The sequence below is a fragment of the Curcuma longa genome, chromosome 9 (genome assembly GCF_044706935.1).
Source record: "Curcuma longa cultivar G26 ecotype Majalengka, Jawa Barat chromosome 9, ITB_CL_G26_1.1, whole genome shotgun sequence".
NCBI classification, from domain to species: Eukaryota; Viridiplantae; Streptophyta; class Magnoliopsida; order Zingiberales; family Zingiberaceae; genus Curcuma; species Curcuma longa.
Genome location: NC_133869.1, coordinates 8797698 through 8821455, shown reverse-complemented (window position 1 = coordinate 8821455; position 23758 = coordinate 8797698). Strand labels below are relative to the sequence as shown.

The following is a 23758-nucleotide window of genomic DNA, read 5'->3' as shown; positions in this document are numbered from 1 at the left end:
TAAAGAGACAAGAAATTTAATGGAAGACTATTGGAGATCATCAAAAAAAAAAACAGTCAATGTGAGTTGAGGGTTAATTGAACTTGTAATTGGGCAAGAGTAAAACTCACCTTAGAGGGTTGGAGTCAAATTATCGATTTATGAGAGCATAGACTCATATTGATAGGTATAGTTTTGACACAGTTATTAATGGGCATAACTTATATCGACTGTGCCTGAGGGCACATGGGGTCAATTTCCATACTTGACAACAATAAAGCACGGAGCAAAAGTGATGATGTCATGACACCTATGTAGGCGTGCCATTTACCATAAGGTTTAGACACAACTTACATTCAAAGACTCAATAGTTCGCGAGATTTTGCAATTCACACCTAGTATGTTAAAATTCTTAGATTCCAAATCCTTATTAATACATTTGACCAAAACTCATTGATGTGCCTAAATATATTAGAATCACTCTAAACTTGACTTTCAACATTCTCCTGAGTATAAATACGTTTAAATGTCTTGATTCCAAATGCAAATCAAACCATTTTTTAGCTATTAGTGAGAGACTAAAAAAGTTTAGCTGTCAATGAATTTTGACACATAGTCATTGCTAGACTTAAACATAAACTTGCTCATAGTCACTAATAAATTTATGTAGGGAATGATTTAATTTTGAAGTGAATCTGATGCGTCTAGGTCTATCAATAACTATGTGTCAAAACTCATTTGATGAATATTTTTTTTAATCTTCATTGATAGCTAAAAAGAACATTAAGCATTTTTAGATTTAGGAGATTGCTAGGATGAGAACATTTCAGGTTTGCAATAAATTTAATGAGTTTAAGCCCATTAATAACTTTTGATAAAAATTTATTAATAATTGAAAAAGATTAGAATTTAGGAATTTTAACATGATCAAGAGAGTGCTAGGGAAAGGTGGTGCTAATTTTTAGGTGATTCTAATAATATATGCTTATCAATGACTATTTGTCAAAAGTCATTGATGGTTTGATTTTTTTTTTTTAATTTACATATCTAATTGATAGCTGAAAAGGATTTGAAATTAGATAATTTGATTGTGTTCAAACTTAGGAGAGTGCCACGAGGAGTTAGTTTAGGTTTAGAGTGAATTTAACTTTTATAGATACATCAATAATTTTTGGATTAATTTTTTTTTCAAATCTCACTGATGACTAAAACGGTATGCAATTAGAGAATTTGAGCATATTCAAATTTATAAAATGATAAGAAGGGAATGATTTAGATTTAAAGTGAATCTATTGTGCCTAGGTTCATGAACGATTTTTTTTTTGCTAAAACTTATTAAAGGCTTAAAAGTGATTGAAATGATAGAAATTGAATGTGATCATGGTCATGTTGACTTAGGATAGTATGAGGAATAAAAAAAATTAATGATATTTTATTCAAAATTTATTGATGACTTTAAAAGTTAAAAAATTTAGGGAAAAATATTGATAGATTCAAGGGGCATTTAACACAAATATAAATTTTTTAGAGGCATCAAACATTTTTAGTGTTATTAAGTCCTTTTAATTTGGTAAAAAAAAATGTAAATAGCCCTAAAAGGCCTTTAAATTTTGAAAAAAAAATTGCATGGAATTACTAAGAGTTCAACCATACAAATTTGAAATAAATTTTGATTAAAATTTATTAATGAACTTAAACAAATTATTTTTTAAATATAGATTCATTAGTTATTAGGAGTGCAACAATATTAATAAAATTCCAAGATACCATAAATTTTAAATAAAAATATTTAATAAAATAATTAAAAAATTTATTTTTATTTACCTTTGTTAAGTTTTTTGTTGTTGATGTTTTAAAAGAATGGAAATATATTTTAAAAAAATAAAGACGAGGCTTGCAGAGGAAGCCGCCCAGTCACTCCCGTCCCCTGCCTATAAATACTGCTCCAAACCCTACTCCCCCCATTCGGCAACTTTGTGGCTGGCTCATCAGGCGTCGGCTCCCGAGCGGCGGCGCGGCGACCTCGACTTCTCACCCCTCTACCTGTAAGTCTTCTCTCCTACTCATTTCCTCTTCCGGGATTCGTTTTCCTGCTCCCTTGATCTCCCCGTGTTCTGTTCTCCTTCATCGGCCTCTATTTAAGATGCTCGGAGCTGAATTAGGGTTTGGATAGTATGATTGCGGTCCGATCCTGTTGGATATCCAATTATTTCAGTTGATTCTGTGTTTTTCTTTTATGGATTTGGATCTGAGACGGACACAGAGTGAGGTTTTTCTACCTTCCCTCCCGGTGCATCAATCCTGCTAGAGTTCATTTTAAGTTGTATCGTCTTTGATTAACAATCGTTGTCTTTCTTGCAAAAGTAATGTTGCTTGCTTATATTTGTATGAACATTTCTTGATTAGCATCATTGATGAGTTTTGGCTTTTAAGTTGTGTTGAACATTGCTTCCGAATCTGGATGTACATGGTTTGCTTACGGAAACTATGACTTAAGCAATATGTGTGAATCAGGTGGTCAGGCTCAGCCAAATTAGAGTTTCTTTTTAAGTTTACACAGAAGAAATTCCATCAGCCTCATGTTTTTCAGATAAAGATGATATATTTTAGGAATTAGCTGATTCTTATATCTAGTTGGAGATTGATCACTTTGTCGTGTAGTTTTTTTTTAGCGAAATGAGATTTGAATTGCTCCTTAAAACCATTTCATTGAGGAATGAAAGGATTGGATCTCAGATTACTTGGCTTTTTGTTTCATAACGAATTTAGCTTGGCGGACTCTTACTTCTTTATATGCATGATTTATGCAACAAATTGTTGTTTTTTTTCATGATGCCTCATTTCTTCATAACCTTCTTTACATGTAATGTGTAATCATTGGTCTGTTTTTTTTATTTGTTGATTTTCCTTATGGCTAGCAAATACCTAGAATTCTGTATTGATTATGAGTTTTGCATTTGGAGCATTTCATTTGAGTTCACTTTGTCATCTGCTTCATCATCATTATCACACCATGTCTGCTCAATAATTTGTAGATATATTCTGGTTTACTGTTTAATCACACAAGAATCCATAACTAATGATGATTCTATTGTAGGCTCAGTTATTCATGGCATGCCTCTGTTATTTTATGATTCTTTTAATATAATTTTTATTTTATTATAGCTTTGTCTTGTCTTTTGTGTTGACAAATATATACACAAACTGTGCTTAAGAACTTCTCTATTGTTATCAATTGATGTAGGATTATTTCCATATGAATTTCTTGTAATCTTAAATTGTTTTTTACAGGTTTAGTTTGCATTTGAAATGTCTTTTGACATCAGAAAGGATAACCCATGGTTTCTTTGGTGTGACTTTTGGTTCATATGCGGTAGTTGGTTCTGGTGTTCCAATCGAATCTTGTTTCGGCATTGGACTTGATAAAATATTGTGGAAGGTTTTTTTGCTTGGAACTTAGTTTAAACTCCAAGTGACTGTGAAATTCCATTTAAGGGATTTTGTTCCAAGTCTTGAAGGTTACTACTGTCATATTTGATAATAATTTTGATACATGTTGTTTTACTTTATTTTTCTCTCAATATGGTCTAAAATTGATTTTGTCACTCTGTTTAGAACTGAGATCAAGAATTTTTTTAAGTTGTGATGTCTATGTCATCTCTCCCGCTCGGCTTCCGCTTTCATCCAACTGATGTTGAGCTTGTATGTTACTACCTGAAGCGGAAAATAATGGGGAAATCCTTTCTCTTTGAGGCTATTTCTGAGATTGAATTGTATAAATATGCTCCTTGGGATCTTCCAGGTACTTATTATTTTTCTCTATGGCAGTTTTCATGATGTTTATTTTTTTTAATCATTTTGTCACATTTGGATGTTGTCATTCACCCTAGCATGTCCATGTTTTCTATGATCTTTTATGATAGTTAGAAAATTCTCTATGTTCTTTTGACATCTACAAATTTGCAGTATGAATGGCATAATGCCATAAGTGCAGGAATCTTCTTCAGTTACTTTTGATGCTCAGGGTGCCCAAGGTTTAACTAAGCAATTTTATTAATTTGAATACTACAAATATTTTTTTTATAAGTTTATCATGTATGGTGTTAGGTTTCTTTTCTGTTGTATGTGCTAAAAATAGTTTAGTGTATAAAGTTCCTTCTATGCCTCTTATCTCACTGTAATTTTGCTTACAGTCATTACTTTCTTGCTGCAGCAAAGGCACAATTTCACAGCAAAGATCTTGAATGGTACTTCTTTTGCCCTCGAGCTAGGAAACATCTTAATGGATCAAGAGCAAACCGTATTACTGATATTGGGTATTGGAAAATCACTGGAAAAGATAGACCTGTTAATCACAAGTCTTGTGACATAGGCATGAAGCGGACTCTAATCTTCCATGTAGGCAAGGCGCCAAAAGGTGAAAGGACCAACTGGGTGATGTATGAATACAGGTTGCAAGACAAGAGTTTGGCTGATAGTGGATTCTCTCAGGTTAATGTTTAATTCTTGTTTTTGGAATTTTAGATGACTTGTTCACATTATCTTAGTAAAAAAATGGCCTTCTTGGTACACATTTATCCTATTGTAATTTAATTAGAAGGGGAAACTTGCGTAATGGTAAAGTTGCCGCTGTGTGACCTAGAAGTCACGGTTCGAGTTTTGGAAACAACCTTTTGCAAAGTAGGGTCAGGTTGTGTATAATAGATCCTTCTCCGGGACCCTGCGTTGGTGGAAGCTTCATGCATCAAGCTATCCTTTTTAAGTGTTTAATGTTATTTTATTGCTCAATTAGCTTTCTCTACTAATATTTTATGCTTGCATTATTTCTTAAGAACATTCCTCTTTTGTCTTATTCTTCACTCTTCGTGAAGCGTTCTGTATAGGGATTGTCATGATGTCAACAATTTTGTTCCTTTTTGAATGTTTTTTTTATTAAAGTTATTTATATAGATTTTTTTTAGCATTATTGTCATACATGTTCAAGTGCTTAATTTTTGTTGAAAAAGATGTAAGTTGATGTTGTCTTGCCTAGTATCTACTAGTAGTCACTTGTGTTCCCAACCCTTTTCCGTCAACCTTTAAATTGTGTGATTGTCTACCTGGAATTATCACAATTTGATTTTAAGATAATACTACTATTATGTAAATCCTTGTTTTTGGTTTGGGATGTCATTGCACATCTCAGTTTTTTTTTTACTTGTAAGTTTTTAGCAAAAGAATATGTCCATAAGGATTCTGAAGAAATTTCCAAAAATTATTGCAACTCTTCTCTTGAATAGGAGATATGATCTTGTTAAGTGAAGTTATTAGAGTATCAGCAGTGAGCATAGCCCACTTAAACATCTTTGTACTAGTTATGGATTGAGTTTTGGATATTTTGAAAGACCACATAAAAAAGTCACAAAAATGAGAAAATTGAAATGGATATGTGGTGACACTGTTATTAGAGATTAAGTAAGAACTAATTATCTCTAGTTAGGTGACACAGCCAACAACTATAAAATGAGAAAGGTAGATTAAGATAGTATGGCATCTCAAAATAGACCAATATGACTAAAGGTATAATTGGGGTTCAGGTGTGTGGAGGTAGAAGGAAAACAAAGAAAATTTTACAAACATGATTAAAGGAGGTCCTAATTGTTGCCTTACAAACAGCTCATTAATATCAAGAGCAAGGTTTAAAATATCGAGCCATGCCGGAGTTCGGTCTCAGACCGGAACGATACAGTTTCGGTATGGTATCGTACCGTGCCGGTATAGTTTCGGTATTTTTAAAATATAAAATATATTAATTAAAATAAAAAATTTAATCTAAATATTTAAAAATAAAAAATAAATTTTTTTTGATAATTTATAGGTTTTAATAAAGCCTATTTAAATTATCTCGAATTATAACTCTGAACTATAGCTAGAAGTTGATTATTAAACTTTAATTAAAACTTAAGTTTTAAAAATAAAAAAAATGAAAAAGTCGTGCGCCGCACGATCGGTGCACCCGCGCGGAGCATCGTCGGGCCCCCGGCGGGGCCTCCGGTGGCGTCGCCGAGGCCGCGCGACGCCTCCGGAGGCGTCGCCGAGCCCGGGCGCCCGGGCGACGCCTCCGAAGGTGTTCGTCGGCCGGAATTCGTATGCCGGCGCTGTGCCGGTGTCGCGGCGGAATGAATTTTTTCGTGCGTATCGGGCGATACGGCACGAGATTTTAATCCTTGATCAAGAGATTCATTAGCTATCATCAAAAAGCTGGAACTCATCAAAGCTTGCTGTTATTCTTTCTCCTGCTTTTGATTTGTAAATTGTTAATGGCATTCAAATGTTTCTCTATTGTTGACAAAGCTCTTGCCATTTTGAAGATTCATCCAGATGTTTGATTGCTTGGTTTTATATATGGAATTTGTCTATGACGACTGTACTTCACTATTTTAGTATGTCTTTTCTTTTAATCAGAGTGCATATGCTGATCATCTTGCCCTGATGTTGTACAACAGGATGCGTATGTACTCTGTAAAATCTTCCAAAAAAGTGGTCCAGGCCCTAAAGTTGGAGAACAGTATGGTGCACCATTTAATGAAGCGGATTGGGAAGATGACTTTGCTGTGGATTTGTCCTCTTTCCCTCGTGTATCTAGTCCGAGTCTGAAAACATTTGACAATCAAAATGCAACAATGGATTCTTTTTGCCAAGAATCTAGAGCTTATACTGTTGGCGAAGTATCTTCCAATGCCAATCATTATGAGTCTGATGGAATTTTGTTGGAGCATCTTGCAGATATCCTTGCTTCTCCATATATTCATTTAGAAAATGGTCCTTCTGAGGTATTAATTGTCTGTAACATTACTAATTTTGTCACGATTGTTTCTGAATAATTTGTCACAATAGTGGCTCTGTTGCAGGTGCCCGGTATGCTTGATTCAACCTTTCTGCCTGGTGTTGGTGAAGAAACTTCAGGCAACATTTGTCACTCTGATGCCTTCAACAATGATGAAATGTGTAATCTTTCGCTATCAGAGTTCTCTGCTGATGGTTTTCTTGAACTAAATGATCTATGCTGTCTCGGGGAGAGTTATGCCTCCAATGTTGTCAGACCAGACCATTCATCTTTCCAGGATCCAATTAATTTCTACTCTGGTTCTCAGATTACTACTGCTTCTGGAGTTGGTGATTGTCTTCGTATTGGGCGTGAGACAGCCCTAGAACAAACTGAACAAGATTTAGAGGTACAATGATTTTCGTTTATCTTGATCTTTTAAGTCATTTATTTCACTTATTAGTTGCTGTCGGTCTGAAATATGTGTCAGATTGAAGCTTTTGTAGGATCTTTTCTGAACCCAACTGCTCCTGGTTTTTGAAGCTCAAGAGCTATTATCTCCTCGAAGAATTTTCAGGGACTTGCTCTAGCGACTTAACAATCATCATCATCTACATGCTTTGGCTGCTAACTTAGCAGATGAACACAAAAGTAAGTGGAGCATAGAAAAATCTTATACACCACTGGTGGCCATCGATTGGTTGTCTGTCTTCTGGCTGTTCATTGATTGCGACCTTGGACTTGTGAAAAATAGCATAGAATGGCTTTCTACAGCTTGAAATGGTAAGCATGTGAAGTCAAAGGATGCAGACTATTACAACAATATCTGAGTTGATTTTCAAGCTCACCCTTAATTGCAATGAAAAATTTGGCAGTTGCACTGGTTTCTAAGTAGCACGAGGAGACCTAGACCCAACATGCAACATTTGTGCTTTGACATTTACAATTAAAGATCATTTATTTATTGTTCTAGATTTGTTATCTGGACATTTTGGTCTTTGTAGTAGGACTTACAATTGCATTTTGAAGAACGAAAGTTCGCATCTTGACATAAGGGGTTAAACATAACTGTCATACTTTGATATAATTGTATTGGGCCTAATTTTTAAAGTGCAAATTTGACAATATTACGTATTTATAGTTTGATATTGTTATGATATAAACTTGGCTAATTGCACCCTGTTTACCGTAGTTTGCTACGTACCATTGCCAACCACACTCGAGAAGTGCTAACTGCCATGGTGTTGAGGAATGCTAATGTACAGAAGGATCCTTTGGGATAGTGCATATAAAGTCAAGTAACTACATTGTAAGTAAGGAGTCTTAAATTTTTATGATTTCAATTTATGAAGGATAATTTTATTTATGCTGGAACCTTTAATCCTCGAGTGGTTTAGTGCGATCATAGTTTTACTTCCGCATGTTATACAAAAATCAATATTTACCTTTGAGATACAGAATAAAATAACTAATTCTTATAGAAAATAAAAATCTAAAAAAGCATGATCAATATATTAATTGTATTTTAGAGAAATTCATAAAGTTTAAGATATTTAAAAAGAAGGTTCAAATTCAAAGTTTTTTTTTTCTATACATGAATTATCTTAACTATTTTTTTAATTTCAATGATAAAAAAAAAAGTCCTGGCAATTTTTCCATGATAGTGATTTTCTTTTATTGGTCAGTTAAGTTTTAATTGGCCTATCCATTTTCATTATACACTCAGAAGTAAATGCACTTGACTGAACTTCCAATGCCCATAAAACACTCAAAAGACTTCTCACCTGCCGGTCTGCCGCCGTAGAATATTAAAAAAAAAAAAAAACAAAAAAAAAAAGAAATCCTTTTCAGAAACTATTTTACACGGCTTATATTTTTTCTCCAATATCTCTAGAAGATTTGATTATTTTATATATTATTATTATTTAATATTAGATAGAAACCGACAATATATATTTTTAATAAAATTTAAATTTTGATTTGATTCTCTTAGTTGTTGCTAAGTATTTTATCATTGAGTCATATCTATAAAAGCAAAAAAAAAAAAAAATCAAAAGAATTATTATAATTATTATTGATATATATTTTTCTGAAATTTATTTTTTAAAAAATCCTTACTAAACATTATTATAATATACTCAAAATTATAATTAATTATAGTTAAAATTATTTTAACATGTTGAAATATTTAAATATTAATTAAAATTACTATAGCTTGATTAATTATTATAATTATAACAAAAAATTTATAATGGTAGTTTTGACTAAAAGGGTAGGGAGATTATTATAATAACACTAAAATAAAAATAAAATTATGTTTTTTTTAAACTTATTAGCCTTTTTGATGTTTTTTTTTTCAAGGACACCCTCTGTTTTTGATGTAATAGAAATAAGGTCTCTTATTTTTGTCCTATATAATTTTCTCCGGGGACCGATAGTTGTCGAATTGAATCGCCATCGTTTCCACGTTTCTTCCAACGGGCGCCTACTTTTTTCCGTGTTTCATTTGTCTCGTTCGTCACTCCTCTCTCCCTCCCTCTCATGGCGATCTCTAGGGTTTGGATCTCGGCGCTCCTCCTCGCCCTCCTCGTCTTCACCCCCGCCCTAGCGCAGGAGGAGGCGGCAGGTTCTGCCCCGGAGGCGGAGGCGGAGGCCCGCACCCTCTTTCGTCCTCACTCTCGACCACTCTAACTTCTCTGAGATCGTCGCCAAGCACCCATTCATCCTCGTCGAGTTCTATGCCCCATGGTATTTCCATATCTCCCCTCTCTCGATGTTTAACTATAGATCTGCCATAGGAGGTGGTCAAGAGCTCGGTCTGAGCTTAGATTCCTTAGCGAAATGGATCTTTGATTTCTATTCTTAGATCTTGGAGCTTCTATTTTTTGTTCGAGTGCTAGTTACTGCCTCTTCAAAATTGTGGACTTGATGTCTTAGTGTGCGGCGATCTTCTGCATGAACTGATTTAGGATTTGGAGTTTGTTCTTCTATATCATGCTTGGACACTCTCGCCCGTCATCCATTTTCATCTTTTTTTTTTCTTGTTCGTTTGAATGGGTTCTAATCTGAATAAATATTACTCAGCTTGATGGTATGGATGCAACTTTTGTGACGATAGATATGCTCATGGTCGATTTAGTCTTTATCCCTACATACCTTTCTGAATTTAGAATGTGGCCAAGGGGATTTTTCTCATTGTTCATTGACTTACAAAGTCGCATGATTTCTGCATGTAAAAGAGTAAGATGGGTTGCAATAGCCATTCATTTGGTTAAGAGAATTTGTCAGCAGTTTATCAAACATCACTAATTCTAGTAGCTGCTATTTTCAATTCATGCACACCATCCAAAATGACAGATAATGCTTCTTATATAAGCTTTTTACAACTATGAAGATATTGAATAATCTTTTATATTTTCCTTGATAGGTGTGGGCACTGCAAGCGGCTTGCACCTGAGGTATTTTTTTTTCTGTAACATAAATTAAGGTTTATTTGTTGTGACTAAGTTGGTTTAATGACAATCTCCCTAATTTATTATCCCTTGTTTGTAGTATGAGAAGGCTGCATCAATCTTGAGTAACAATGATCCACCAATTGTTCTAGCTAAGGTTGATGCAAATGAAGATGTAAACAAGGAGCTTGCATCAAAATATGAAATCAAGGGCTTCCCTACACTCAAGATTTTAAGGAATGGAGGTGATGTCATAGAAGAGTACAAAGGTCCTCGTGAAGCTGATGGAATAGTTGAATACCTGAAGAAACAAGCTGGTCCTGCATCAACCGTAATTGGATCTGTGGAGGATGCTGGAAGCCTAATTGTTGATAAGAAGATCTTCATAGTAAGGAATCAATTTTCCTTGTTTGTTATCTATATGATTCTTGTGGTTCTGATGCTGGTAAATCATTGTACAGGTTGGAATATTTCAAGAATTCTCTGGGGAGAAATTTGAGAATTTTATAAAGGTCGCTGAAAAACTACGTGCAGATTATGAATTTAGACATACCTTAGAGGCAAAATTCCTTCCTCGTGGGGATCCAAATGCAAAACAACCAGTTGTTAGGCTTTTCAAGCCATTTGATGAACTTTTTGTTGATTTTGAGGTGCTTTGCTAGCACAGCTCCTGTTTCAATTTTGCAAAAGACTAAAATGTCCCTGTTATGTAAATGCCACACTGATTCAATGGCATTTTTCTTACAGGATTTTAATGTCGATGCTCTAGAGGAGTTCATTGAATCTGCAAGTATGCCTCTTGTTGCTACTTTTGACAATGATCCAAGCAATCACCCTTTCCTGATAAAGTTCTTTAACAGCCCTAATAGCAAAGTAAGGACTAAGAAGTGGATTTGCTGTACTCGTTTGCTTGATTAATTTGACTTCTTTATGCAACAGTGAAATACTACTTGCTCAACTATACCCTGACTTACGCAAACAGTTAACTTTGCTACTCTTAATAAACAATACCAACAATATCATATTTGGCCTACTTGTTCATTCTTGTTCCAGATGTTCTGGTGTTTTTCTTTTTCTGAAAAACTCAACAAGGTTAAATGAAATGTGCTGACATGCATTGGCAAAGATGTGCATTTCATCATTGTAATTGTGTTTCTTGGTTATTTAGTCTGGTAACCTGTGAATTTTTGTAGGAGCATGCTTATCTATTAATTTTGAGTGACTTTGGCATTACTATCTTTAGGTAATTATATATTTGCATTTCTGTATCTTGTCTTTAGTCTATTCTTGTGGCACTTTGTAAATACTTTTAAAACTGTTAAAAGTTCTAGACGCATTTTTCTAATTTGGAAAATAATATAGCTAAAATGACACTCATCATTGTTCTTTGGACCCATTTAATTGCATCATGGTTATTTCTACAATTTTTGATGTGATTATAATTTGATCTATTCTCTGTTATATTTTACATTTCCATCTTGTCTCTTTTATTGATACCTTTTTTTTCTGTGGTGGATCCGTCTTAACTTTGTATCTGCTATCAATAGGCTTTGCTTTTCCTCAACTTCAGCAATGAAAACTTTGATACTTTCAAGTCTAACTTGTATGAGATTGCTGAGAAATATAAAGGGAAAAACATAAATTTTTTGATCGGTGATCTTGAAGCTAGTCATGGTGCTTTCGAGGTCAGTGCTGGTGGACCCTGTCTCTCTCTCTGTTTTTTTTTTTTTGGTTGCAAGTTTATGATTCTTCATTGCACATGTAACAGTACTTTGGCCTGAAGGAAGACCAGGTTCCTCTTATCGTAATTCAAGAAAATGATGGCAAGAAGTATCTTAAACCCAATCTCAGCCCTGATCAGATTGCCAGTTGGGTGAAGGAGTACACAGTAGGTTCAAAGATAATAACTTTTCTACATATTTTATCGTCTAGATAATTGATGGTACCATACTAGAAGCCAACTTGTTTTTGTGTCATAGGGTCATTAATCAACACAATGCGAGACTTTACAGCTCTTAATTTAGATGGTTTAAGAGTAATGTTTTTGGAATTTAATTTTAACATGGCAGTTTGATCTGCCATAATGGGAACTCTCACCATCCTGACCTTGGCGGGGTGTGTCATAACGTGAATGAGGAGGGGATGATAGGTGGGATAATAAGCTACATACCCTCAAGCAGTGGAAGCATAGGTTAGCAGAGAATTTGTTTTCTGTCCCACCCCACCCTCACCACCTGGTTTTCCCCTGCTTGCTCTCTATCAAACTTGAGTTGGACAAGCACTTTTAGGGGGTTTCATCTAATGATATTATTTTTTAATATTTTAAAAATTTATTATTATTAGTTTTTAATAATCATGCCCTACCAGGTGTGGGTGGAGACTGGAGAAGGGGATTTTTAACTATAACCCACCTTAACCCTTCTCATTCTCAGGAGTGGTTAGAAAAATTATCCACTGACATGATATGTACCATTATCATCCTTAATTTAAATTGAAGAGGCATCATTATGTTCATTAAAATAATTGTCTGATAGTGCTTTAAACCCCGCCATGCTAAATCAGTGACTTCTCCGATGTTCCAGAGTTGGGAGTGCTTGTTTTGGGCTGCACAGAATGAGATTCTAATTGCTATAATGGAAGCCTGAAGCATGAAAGGAAAAGGTGTAGTGTTGTGGGCATTAACAGCCAGTGTAAAATTATGTTGAAAGATTTATGAGCATGAATCTTAATTGTTTTTATTGTCAAATTAGGTTGCCAGTCAATAATGGGGTGAATTCCTTTCATTATTCCAGCACCTTGACATTTAAAGGATGGACTAGGAGGTCTAACAGAAATGGCCCATGATATTATCCTTTGGTGTTATTGACCATATGGCTTTTGGTGTGCCTTAACATTTAAAGGATGCACCATGAGGTTGAACAGAAACAGCACATAACTCACTTGATTAATGTTACTAACAGTTCAGCTTTACATAATGCTAAATGGTAGTGTAAGATTATAAACCCTATCCCAAGTAGTTGGGAAATGCAATTTGGTGGGTTTTCAATTTCCACGAGACATTCACTGACCAAATAATTCAAATGATCACCACTCATTTTAATTGTCATTCTCTTGGTCAATAAACAATGACATCTGATTTGATGAGAAGGATTGGGGAGTTGTGTTAATTCTATTTCAGTTCCAATGAGTTTTGGTTCTCATTCTTGTCTCATTTATTTCCCATTTTGTCAAGTGAAATGAACTTCACCTGAACGTACATTTAGTCACTAGACTATTTGAATTAGTTTGATGATCCATTTGTTGATATTGATTTGTATGAATGCAGGATGGTAACTTAAAGCCTTATAGAAAATCTGAGCCGATACCAGAAGTTAACAGTGAGCCTGTTAAAATTGTCGTGGCTGATAATCTGCATGAAGTTGTTTTAAACTCTCGAAAGAATGGTTTGTTCATACTCAAATCATCTTTTTTTATTTAGCTTGTCTGACCAATCTTGTGAATTTCTCTAATCTATATTGCAAATTCATTTGTTATATAGACTACTTCAAGAACATAGAACTGTAGGTCTTGACTTGCATTTTCCTTACAAAATGCAAGTCAATTAAGGTTACAGTGAGACTTCCTTGATAATATAAGAAATTAGTGAAATTTGGCTTGGATGTATTTGTCCTTATAAAATGTGTATGCCATTATTTGTTGTCATGTTTGACTCTCTGGAATGTTTAGTTCATCTATAGGAAATTGAAAATTTGACTGATCATAAAATCCCATTACACAATAAAGCTGGCTAAAATGTGTTGTTATATAGCCCTAAAATTCTCAATCATAAGTATTTTTACCAACTTGTAAACTAGTTGTTTACTTAACAGTATTGAAATGCTATACTGAATCCTTTGTGTTTGTTGCAATTTGTCCAGTTTTGCTTGAATTTTATGCACCATGGTGTGGGCACTGCAAGAAACTAGCGCCTATTTTGGATGAAGTAGCCATCTCATTTGAAAATGATGCCGAAGTTGTCATTGCAAAGATGGTAACTTTTTCTTTTATTATGCTTTTGTGAATGCCCATAGGTGTTACAAAGATAGTTTTGATAAGCTGTTGCTTTCTTCATTGCTCTTTTTGAAGTAATACATGACAAAACTGTACACTCATTCATGATTCTCTTTCTTGTGATGATATTCTGATATGTAGTTTCATTGTATGGTTTGGCATACTCCAAGTTATGCAAAATACAGTCCTAGCTTTTATCTTAAATAAATCATGTAAGATCTTACTGTAGTAGAGAAATAAATGTGCAAAATCACTAGATATCCAAGTTTGTAAAGTTGGATGACTTACTGGGTCAAAAGATTCTTGTTATAAACTCCCGTCTAGGTTCTGAGTCCAAAATAGGCTTTTGCATTCAAGATCACTGTGAAGCAAGACCCATAAAAGATGGAGGGTCTGTTCTTTCTGTTGGAGATACATTAATGGTCAATCATTTCTAGTATGAAGAAAAATCCTTGGGTCGAATGTATAGCTACGTTAGAGACATTGTCAGTATTTACGATTTAAAATACCTCAAAGGAGTTTGCCAGGCCCTACGATCCATATTGTGTTCGATATAGTCTACCAAATGGTATCTTATTTCTGTTTAGTGTATACCATTACCATCTAAGCTCAATCTTGTGCTGATTGATTTTCTATTTTTCTCCCATAATTGATGACACTAGCCTAAATAGGTAACTTGACGAAACTTGGTTAATTTTGGCAAGTTTAGGCTATTTTTTATAATGAACATATCTTTGCATTTGCTGCCCAGAGATAGCCACCATGTTAAGCAACTTATTTATGTGAGAAACACTGTTAGTTGTAGTTGTTTTTTCCTCACATATTATATACCATGTTAAGTAACTTTTTAAACTCTTGTCTTTATGTTTCGCTCATGAAATCTAGGATGCTACCGTGAACGACGTTCCCAGCGAATTTGATGTTCAGGGTTACCCTACACTCTACTTTTCTTCAGCAAGCGGCAAGCTTTCACAGTATGAAGGGGATAGAACAGCTGAGGACATCATCAACTTTGTGAAATCAAACAAGGATACAACTAGCCGTTCTGACTCAACTGACTCTGTAAAAGTTGAAACCGAATCAACTGACTCTGTAAGAGATGAGCTGTGATCAAGGTGAGTAGGCCATTGGACCAATTTTTTTTCTCTCTCTCTAGACCTTGACTTATTGGTTCTATTTTACAGTTTGCCCCTAGAGTTTGAAAAATATCTCAGCTCAGTCTCCATAGTTTTCAGTTCTTTCACTTTCAAATCACATGTCTGATTTTGAGTTGCTTGCACCATCGTGCACTATAGATATTGCATTCCCTTTGAAATTTAAGGGAATATAGCGATGAACAAATTGCACAGGACAGATAAGTAATGTAAAATCTTCGGTGACAAACTGGAAATTTCCCTATTTTACCTTGCTCTTAGTGTTGTAAAATGGGCAAGATAACAATCCCCATCACATTTTAAACTGTAATCTCTCCTATGCATTAACCCCATCCATTGTTGATTTTTTTCCCCTTCCAGATTTGATGATTGTTTTGTTGAATAATGCCATAATGAATGCCCCCTGATCCATCTTTTCGGGCTGCAGGAATATAATGTTAGTGGCAGAGGGAGAGGATTGCAGAAATAACGTCAGTATCTGAAATCTCATAGCTAGTAGTAATAAAGGCTTATCAAAAAAGCCCCCTATTCCCCGTTTGGATTTTGTAGCTGTATCTGTGATGACATGGGCAGATTGTTCTAAGTTCTGGGACTTTTCAAATGCAAAATCATCTTTATAAAGGTGAATTCCTCTTTGCTCCTGTGGTTTCATATGTTTTTTTAAATGACAATAGGATGATAGGGTTAAAGAACTAGAGATAAAAAGTAAGGATATGAAAAATCAAGTGGCTGCAGATTTGAAAAAGTCTTTGAATAATTCACTTTTTGGTTTAAGAGTCTTTGCATGATAATAAAAAGTCAGAGGTTTAATTTTTTTTAAAATGATTTTTCTTTCTTGTTATCATTATTAGACATGGATGTTCTTGCTATTACAAATGCTTTCATACAAAATGGATCCCTAAGAGTTTAGTTTTGAATCCAGTGAGTCTTAACCTTCTTTACCATTCTAGATGAATTTAGGGCGTGTTAATTGGTTGGCATTTTTTTCTTTTCTTGTTATGATTATTATTCATAGATGTTACTTGCTATTAGAAATGCTTAAGCGACTTAAAATTTAGATGACCTCAACCAAATCCAAGTGATTTTAGGTGGTCTAAAACTTTTATTTGAAAGTTAAGAGACCTAAGGTTATTTAGATGCAGCAAAAAATATCTATTGAGATCCTAATGATCCAAAATCAAGTTTTGGTTGATCCACGACTTTTTTAGGATCTATCCATGCACCATAATATGACAATTGGAGCTTTGTTTAGAAGCTATTTTAGTGGTTCTTTTGGCATAAGAACAAGTATTTCTAATAATCCTCCATCTTTCTCAAGTATCAAGTGTTTGATTGCTCTCATTGTACTTATTTACTATTATTTTGAGATAGGAATTACTTATAGAGGGGATCCAAAAGTGTCTTCTATTATTTCTAGAAAAGTCTCTAGTGATGATAGGAGCTCACTTGGTACGTTCAAGGAAGACCAAAAGAAGTGAATAAGAGCTCACTTATAGAGTGGTTCACTTTTGCTTAACATTTTGGAGTGCACATACATCTGTTTTGCAATCCTTTTACTATAATCTTTATTCTTTACATTTATTCTTTCTTTTGTTTTTTTGGGTCTTATTTTAAGTTTCTTGATATAACACATCTCTTATTTATTTTCTTTCAAGAATTATGAATAATAATCACCAAAAAGAAGCAATTCTTTTTGAAAGGATGACTCTCCTTCTTCCCTCTCAAACTCAAAAAACAAGAAAGAAAAACAATTGGGATCCTTGTCGCAACAGATTTCCGTCATAAATTTATGACGGGAATCTGGACCGTTCGATTTTAAAATAGAAGATTAAATCCAGGTCATCGTAATTACCCATTCAATCTATGGTTTGGATTTAATCTTAACTTTAAAATTGAACGGTGTAGATTCCTTTCATAAATTTGTAACGGAAGTCTATTGTGACAAGCAACTTTTTTGAAAGAAAAACAATTGGGATCCTTCCAGCAAAATATTAGTATTATCATTAGGGTTTTATCACACGTCATTATATTACCTTGCATAACAGCCACACATTAACCCAAACATTAGAAACGCTAATGACCTTATTGATTAACATAAGCACGGATAATAGCACATACCACAAACACACAGCAACATGGTCATACGCACGCACTTCAAACAGTGAAAGCACCTTCCTTCACATCGTTCATGGCACCATTACATGCTTCAACAGCTTCGCCCACGCTGAGAAACAGCCATGACCCTGCATTCTCGTCCACCATGCCGGCCAACTTCATCTTGTTAATCACTTGCCATCCAGGATTAACCACGCCTACCTGCGTATCAAATACATTAACAGAGAAGAGGAGTTTCTTGATTGATTGTCCTGACTGATTTGAATCACCTGAACATTACTAGAAGGAAGTTTCTTGAGTATCTCTTTGATAGCTGCGAGGCCAGAGGTGTCGATGCTCATGACCTCTGCATCCAAATGGTTTTACAGTTTGATCATAACGTGATGAAGATGAAACAGTTGATCGAACTCGATGATCTACCTACTTGACATGTCGATCACCACCGCTTTGATCTCCCCTCGTTCCGTCTTCCAATTTATGATCCTAAATGCCAATGGTTAAGTTTAATATGCCATGTTGATCAGGTAGATGGATATGGGGCTTACCTTTCTCTGATCAGGTTGGCATTCATGAAGCAAAAGAATGGAGAGTCGATGCGGATGATGAGCAAGTTTGGTGTTTCAATGGCTGAAGGATACTGTCTCTTGCTGAGAAACACATCTGTGCCTTGAACTCTCCCGAGCATTTCGATGCTCGGCCGGAGTGCCCCGATGGTTATCTTGGCGAAGGAGATGATCACCTGAGACATCAATTCAAGTTTATGGAGAATTAATGGATATAGATAGCTAAAATGAGAGTAATGCTACGCTGCGCGACGAGGAATCCGCGACCCGTGCGCGACACCCGCGATCCACTGCCGCTCTCGCCGCGCTGTCCGGCCATCGTCGGCCGCTGCCTTGGGCGCGATCGATGCGCCGCTCGCCTCCGGCGTCGGATTCCGGCCGGATAGTCTGGTAGGAATTCAGCCGAAAACGGTGTGGCCACTGTGGACGGTGATTGGGCCGGATTCCGATTCGGTCGGAATTCGGCCCGATCGTTGTCTACAGTGGTCGTGCAGTGGAGGGCGGCTGTTTCCGACCAAATTCGTCGGATTCTGGCCACTATCCGGCCGAAATCCGCGCCAGCCGAAGCGCTGGCAAGTGGTGCATCGATCGTGGCCGAGGCGGTGGCCGGCGGTGGTCGGACGGCGTGGCAAGAGCGGCGGTGGATCACGGGTGTCGCTGGACGCGTCGCGGACGAGGAGTCGCGCAGCATAGCAAATCTGGCTAAAATGGAATGGATCAATTAACTCACTGCTGCCAGAAGGCCGATCTCGACGGATCCAAACAAGACGCCGAGAAAAGCACCGATGCAGGCCAGGAAATCCATCTTGTCCACTCTCCAGATGTTGCAGGCCTCCTTGACGTCGACGAGCCCGGGGAGGGCGGAGAGGATGATGGAGGCGAGCACCGCCACCGGCGTGTAGTACAGCAGCCTCGTCAGCAGCTCCAACGACACCAGCACGGCGGTCGCCATCACCACGTTGGAGACCGTCGTCTTGCATCCCGCGCTCGCGTTCACCGCCGTCCTCGAGAACGACCCTGCGATCGAAAACTAGTAAACACGCAAATTAAAGAGTCGAGGACGATGGAGAAGCAGCTCAGCTAGCCACCTGTTGCGACGTAGCACGAAGAGCAGGAGCCGGCGATGTTCATGAACCCCATCGCCACCATTTCCTTGTTGCCGTCCAGCTGGTAGCCTTTCACCGCCGCAAACGACCTCCCAACAGCGACAGCCTCCTGGAACAGTAAAGCACTCATTGACATTCATTCAAACACCTGCCGCGCGCACCTGGAAACAGACGAGGCAACTGGCGAAGGCTAGCTAACCGTGAGCGCGATGATCGCGCAGACGAGCCCGATCTTCGCCGCATCGCCTACGCGAGCCCCGCTCAGCTCGATCTGCTCGATAGAGCTCGGGTTCATCCCCTTCTTAACTCCTTGAATGATCTTGACACCGTGCCTGTCAGCTCTCGTCAAGTACACCATCACTGTCGATAGAATGACGGAGAGCAGGGGACCGATGGCAGCCAGCCAAAAGAATCTCTTCCTCTTCGCACCCTATTAACGATCGAGGATGCTTTTTGAAATCGAAGCAAGCTAAAGAAGTAAGAAGTTGGAACTGCTTACTATGAATCTGACTGTGAGGATGAATATGAGGAATGAGCTTCCGATCAGGAAGTTAGCAGGGAGCCACTGTCAGTCATGGCGATTTCTTTCAAGTTAAATGAGTAATGGAGATGGCCATCGATCGATCAGCTGGTTTTCTCACCAGTACTTACAGAGTGATGATGGAGTGCGAGCCAAAGAGTCCTGATCACGGAGACGACATCGGTGCTGTTGGTGAAGTGCTTGAGCCCCAGGAGGCCTTTCAGCTGCTGCATGCCTATAACAATGGCTGCCGCCCCCATGAACCCCACGATCGCGGCATGCGAAAGGAAGTCCACCATGAAACCTAGTCTGGAACCAAGATTCCAAGATCATCAATGGATCAGCTAGCTAGGCACGCATGCAGTACTGATCACTGACCTGAAGAATCCGAACGACGCCTGGAAGACGCCGGCGAAGAAGGTGGAGGTGAGGAGCAGCTTCCTGTAGCCAGCAGGGTCAGCTGCAGGATCCACTGCTTTCTGAGCCATGGACGAGAGCAGCAGAGAAATGACGGCGACGGGGCCGATCGCTATGTCTCTGGAAGTCCCCATCACAGCGTAGATCAAAGGTGGCACAAAGCTTGTGTCTGTCGATCGATCGATCGATTTATCGATCGTCACCATCAGTGCAACTTCATCAGCTCTCGAAAACAATCGATAACAGTTTACGAGCAAGGCGATCGATTAGGAAACTCACAAAGGCCATATTCAGGGTCGAGTTTAGCGAGATTAGCATATCCAATGCTCTGCGATGGTAGAAATTAAACCAAAGGGAATGAAGTAAAAGATGATGATCGATGTTTTCGATTAATTACTTGTGGAATTCCAAGGCTGGCGAGAGTTAGTCCGGCCATGAGGTCGCTCTTAAAGGAGCTGAGGTCGTAGCTCCTGCCCCAGTCGAGGACGGGAAAGAGGCCGTGGAGAAGGGAGAGGATCCATTTGGAGAAGGAAGGAGGCGTGCTGTTTCCCTCGGGAAGAAAGGCGCCCCTTAGCGACCCTGATAGCTCCTTCCAGACCGACGGTGGCCGCGGAGCGTTCAGCAGCAGAGCAAGTGTCGGCGCTCGGAAGCCATGGCCGGCCGCAGGAGCGACGGCAGCAGGGTCGTCGGACCTCATGAAGTGTTTGGGCGAACTCGTAAAACAGGCTTTGCTTGTTCAGGGGAGGATTGTGGCGGACAGGGAAGAAGCGTTGCAGGAATCCATGGAGGAGAAGGCGAATCGAACAATGGGGAAGAAGGAGGTGCAACTTGGTCGAGGAGGAATGCCGATCAGTTGGATGCATAAATAGGACATTCTCGCACGTCTAAAATTATGCACATTCACAGATGAATGTATTAATTACCGTTATATCATAGCCGTAGGAATAAAAGTACTTTTATGTACTTAATAATATCAGAATTGATATTCTACGCGCCACTCCTGTGTGTAATCGTGCTAACCAGATTGATCATCGTCAATCACGGGTGATCGTGCAGATCTGGCCGTCCAAATGTGGGAATGCATAGTGCTCTCTGCGCCTGACCCACCGCTGTTTCTGCCGCTACCGCCTCACCGTCCGACCACCGTCGACCGTCGGATCGGGCCCGATCGACGCGCCACTCGTCGGCACATTGGCCGGTGTCAGATTCCGGCCGGATTGTGACCGAAATCCGATATAGTTTGGCTGGAAACACGCCGACAGTGGCACGCGGCGTTCTCGACCAAATCGCGGCCGAATTCCGGTCAAATCGCGGCCGGATTTCGACCAAATATTATTTAAATTCTTTAAATATAATATATTTGATATAATATGTTTTGAGTGAAATTTTAATTTTCAAGTCCGTGTTATTTTTTACCATTGGATCATAGTGGAACTTTAAATACTATAATTTTATTTCATATAATGGATGAGCATCGTTCAACCATTAATGCACATGGCTAGGAATATTTCAAAAGGGGGGATAAAATTAATATTTTAATTGAAAAGTTTATTAATTTTTTTTAATAATACCATTGAAGTTTTATTAATGCTAAAGTGGCTGTTGTATTTCTATTTTGCTATCAAAAGAGAGATGTTCTCTCTTTCAAGACTAAAATATCAATTTTACCTTTTAAAATTATTATCCGATGTTTTATGACAATATGATTAAAATATTAGGATACATTTTGCATTGTCTTTGAGGTATAGTTGAGTTGGTTACGATGAAACAAATTTACTAAAGTGGATAAGGGTCGAATCTCGATGAAACTAAGACAATGTTTTCTTCCATCGTGATCAACTGTAGCTTCTCGATTTTTTCTTCATAGATAATCGTGGAATCGATCGTATGAGACGGTTGATGATGGATTTCATAAAGATACATTTTGCATTAATGAAAATCTTAGAATGATATTTTAAAGAAGAAAATTTTAAACTAAACGGGTAAAATTTAAAAAATTGATAAAAGATGTGATAATATAAGCAAAAGCGATTAGATTGGTGAATGTATCCATACGGTTATACTATGCGGAATAGTGGATCCACTCGAGTGAATGAATTTGGCCTGCGGGTGCGTCTACATACAACATCCATTAAAGCTCAAGGCCGCTGTATGTGGGTCCGCGAGCCATAGCTACCAATCATTTGACTTCCTTTTTGGCTATTGTTGCTTCATTAGGCTAACGACAAGTGTCAGAATTTTATGAAAAATATAAAGTAAATAAATTAAATTAAATTAAATGCACGATATTGTAAACGCGAAATGCCAACATTTGATTATAAATTAAACTCATCTCATATTAAGGTTTTAATTGACTTTAACTTGTCTTCATTTGGGTGTGATTGATCAGTCATGGGACATGGTTGAATTGTTTAGTATAGAACAAACTTACTGAAGTTGACAAAGGTCAAATCTCGTTGAAGCCGAGATAATACCCTCCCCGTAGTGGTCAACTGCAGCTTCTCAATTTACCTCCTCACATATGGTTGTGGGACTGCTAGGGTGGCAGATTTCGTCTTATGCTGAAGTTCTTTTGATAGTTTCAACTTGAGTTTATCAACCGCTATTTAAATCAATTGGATTCTACCATTAGTCAATTAAATCACTATAGCCCTTAGGTCACCCGCCATTGCATTGAAACTTAATTTGATCAGTGGCTCCTAGCAACTTTCATATCATAACATCAACCAACTAGATCTTAACATTAGTGACTCAATCCTCCAGTCGACCAGATTCAATTTTAGTTGCTTAGAACTCAATTATGATTATCCTAACGATGAATTTTTAACTAAGTTGAAGACCATCCTTAATCAAGAATACAAGTCTCTCAACTCTCACAACTCACCACCAGAGCTTATCGTCAGCAACTTAACTTGATTCACCACCATGACCATCTCTCGTTAGATTACTCATCTCTCAGATAAACCAAGACCATAGTTTGCTCCACGTGCCATTCTTCACACTTGACCTATGTAGTGCGCCTCCTTTAGCTGTCGTCAACGCCATGCCCAAATCCTCCTTATCCTATCATTCTTCAAACTCTAATGGACCTCAAGCTATCATGTTACTAACTTGGCCACACCAAGTCATGTCCCACGAGTTACTTCAACACCACTTTAGTATTTCTCGTACTGCGGTCCTTTAGTAATCTCTTGCAACTTTTTCTAATCTCTACATATCTCACCACCTTGACTATACCAAGTCATCATCACCATCACTCAACCTTGTTGAATCACGAGCTCTCCATCACAATCTATTTCATTGTTTCAAAGTGATCGATCATGCTGACTTGGTTGGTCAAGTCAAATTAATCGGCTGTCTATCTTAGGGCCGGGGGGCCGGGCCAGGTTCAACGAATGGGGACAGTCCTCCCCACTGGCAGGATTGCAGGCAGGTTCATAACGAGGCAGAGCCACCGAGTGTGCAGGGAGCATATGCACTCCTCCAGTGGGTGGCTTTGGCTTTTGGAAAAGTAGTGAAGATGAAAAGGGAGAAGAAGAGGTTGCTGGCTTAGAACCTACCTACTTTTCTTTAATTCTACATCTCACATCTAACTGC

At 37.6% G+C, this 23758-nt stretch overlaps 3 protein-coding genes across 5 annotated transcripts; 2 read left to right on the top strand and 1 right to left on the bottom strand.

Annotated features, from left to right (window-relative positions):
- Positions 1-1962: 1962 nt before the first annotated feature.
- LOC141834986 (NAC domain-containing protein 53-like) lies at positions 1963-7877 on the top strand. Of its 3 annotated transcripts, XM_074722402.1 has the most exons (7): positions 1963-2024; positions 3271-3497; positions 3595-3781; positions 4193-4470; positions 6465-6791; positions 6870-7193; positions 7275-7877. In XM_074722402.1, exons 3-7 carry the CDS (start codon positions 3625-3627, stop codon positions 7323-7325), a joined length of 1137 nt encoding a protein of 378 aa, XP_074578503.1. In that variant the 5' UTR covers positions 1963-2024; positions 3271-3497; positions 3595-3624; the 3' UTR covers positions 7326-7877. The 3 variants fall into 3 exon arrangements, with proteins under 3 accessions (XP_074578503.1, XP_074578504.1, XP_074578505.1); XM_074722403.1 differs by having other exon boundaries at positions 3271-3781; XM_074722404.1 differs by lacking the exon at positions 7275-7877 and having other exon boundaries at positions 6856-7106.
- Positions 7878-9238: 1361 nt separating this feature from the next.
- LOC141834879 (protein disulfide-isomerase-like) lies at positions 9239-16076 on the top strand. Its single transcript, XM_074722267.1, is given in 12 exon segments — positions 9239-9451; positions 9453-9532; positions 10212-10242; positions 10337-10624; positions 10698-10886; positions 10984-11109; positions 11784-11921; positions 12005-12124; positions 13562-13679; positions 14154-14266; positions 15172-15401; positions 15868-16076. Coding segments are annotated over 11 exon segments (1554 nt in total). The 5' UTR covers positions 9239-9325; the 3' UTR covers positions 15397-15401; positions 15868-16076.
- A 1385-nt stretch (positions 16077-17461) lies between these two features.
- On the bottom strand, positions 17462-20935 carry LOC141834635 (sulfate transporter 2.1-like). Its single transcript, XM_074721963.1, has 12 exons — positions 20559-20935; positions 20441-20489; positions 20123-20330; positions 19876-20053; positions 19724-19789; positions 19424-19654; positions 19207-19333; positions 18849-19135; positions 18101-18294; positions 17980-18038; positions 17825-17901; positions 17462-17756 (listed from the first exon to the last, which is right to left on the bottom strand). Exons 1-12 carry the CDS (start codon positions 20856-20858, stop codon positions 17595-17597), a joined length of 1938 nt encoding a protein of 645 aa, XP_074578064.1. The 5' UTR covers positions 20859-20935; the 3' UTR covers positions 17462-17594.
- Positions 20936-23758: the final 2823 nt, after the last annotated feature.

What these genes read in the sequence shown, in the direction of transcription:
- LOC141834986 (XM_074722402.1), top strand. Translation starts at nt 3,625, where the DNA reads ATGTCTATGTCATCTCTCCCGCTCGGCTTCCGCTTTCATCCAACTGAT. An exon ending in CTGATAGTGGATTCTCTCAG is followed by an intron (nt 4,471 to 6,464) that starts GTTAATGTTTAA and finishes GTTGTACAACAG; the next exon opens with GATGCGTATGTACTCTGTAA. An exon ending in AAACTGAACAAGATTTAGAG is followed by an intron (nt 7,194 to 7,274) that starts GTACAATGATTT and finishes AATATGTGTCAG; the next exon opens with ATTGAAGCTTTTGTAGGATC.
- LOC141834635 (XM_074721963.1), bottom strand. Translation starts at nt 20,858, where the DNA reads ATGAGGTCCGACGACCCTGCTGCCGTCGCTCCTGCGGCCGGCCATGGC. An exon ending in TCCTCACAGTCAGATTCATA is followed by an intron (nt 19,655 to 19,723) that starts GTAAGCAGTTCC and finishes GATCGTTAATAG; the next exon opens with GGTGCGAAGAGGAAGAGATT. An exon ending in GCCAACCTGATCAGAGAAAG is followed by an intron (nt 18,039 to 18,100) that starts GTAAGCCCCATA and finishes ATTGGCATTTAG; the next exon opens with GATCATAAATTGGAAGACGG.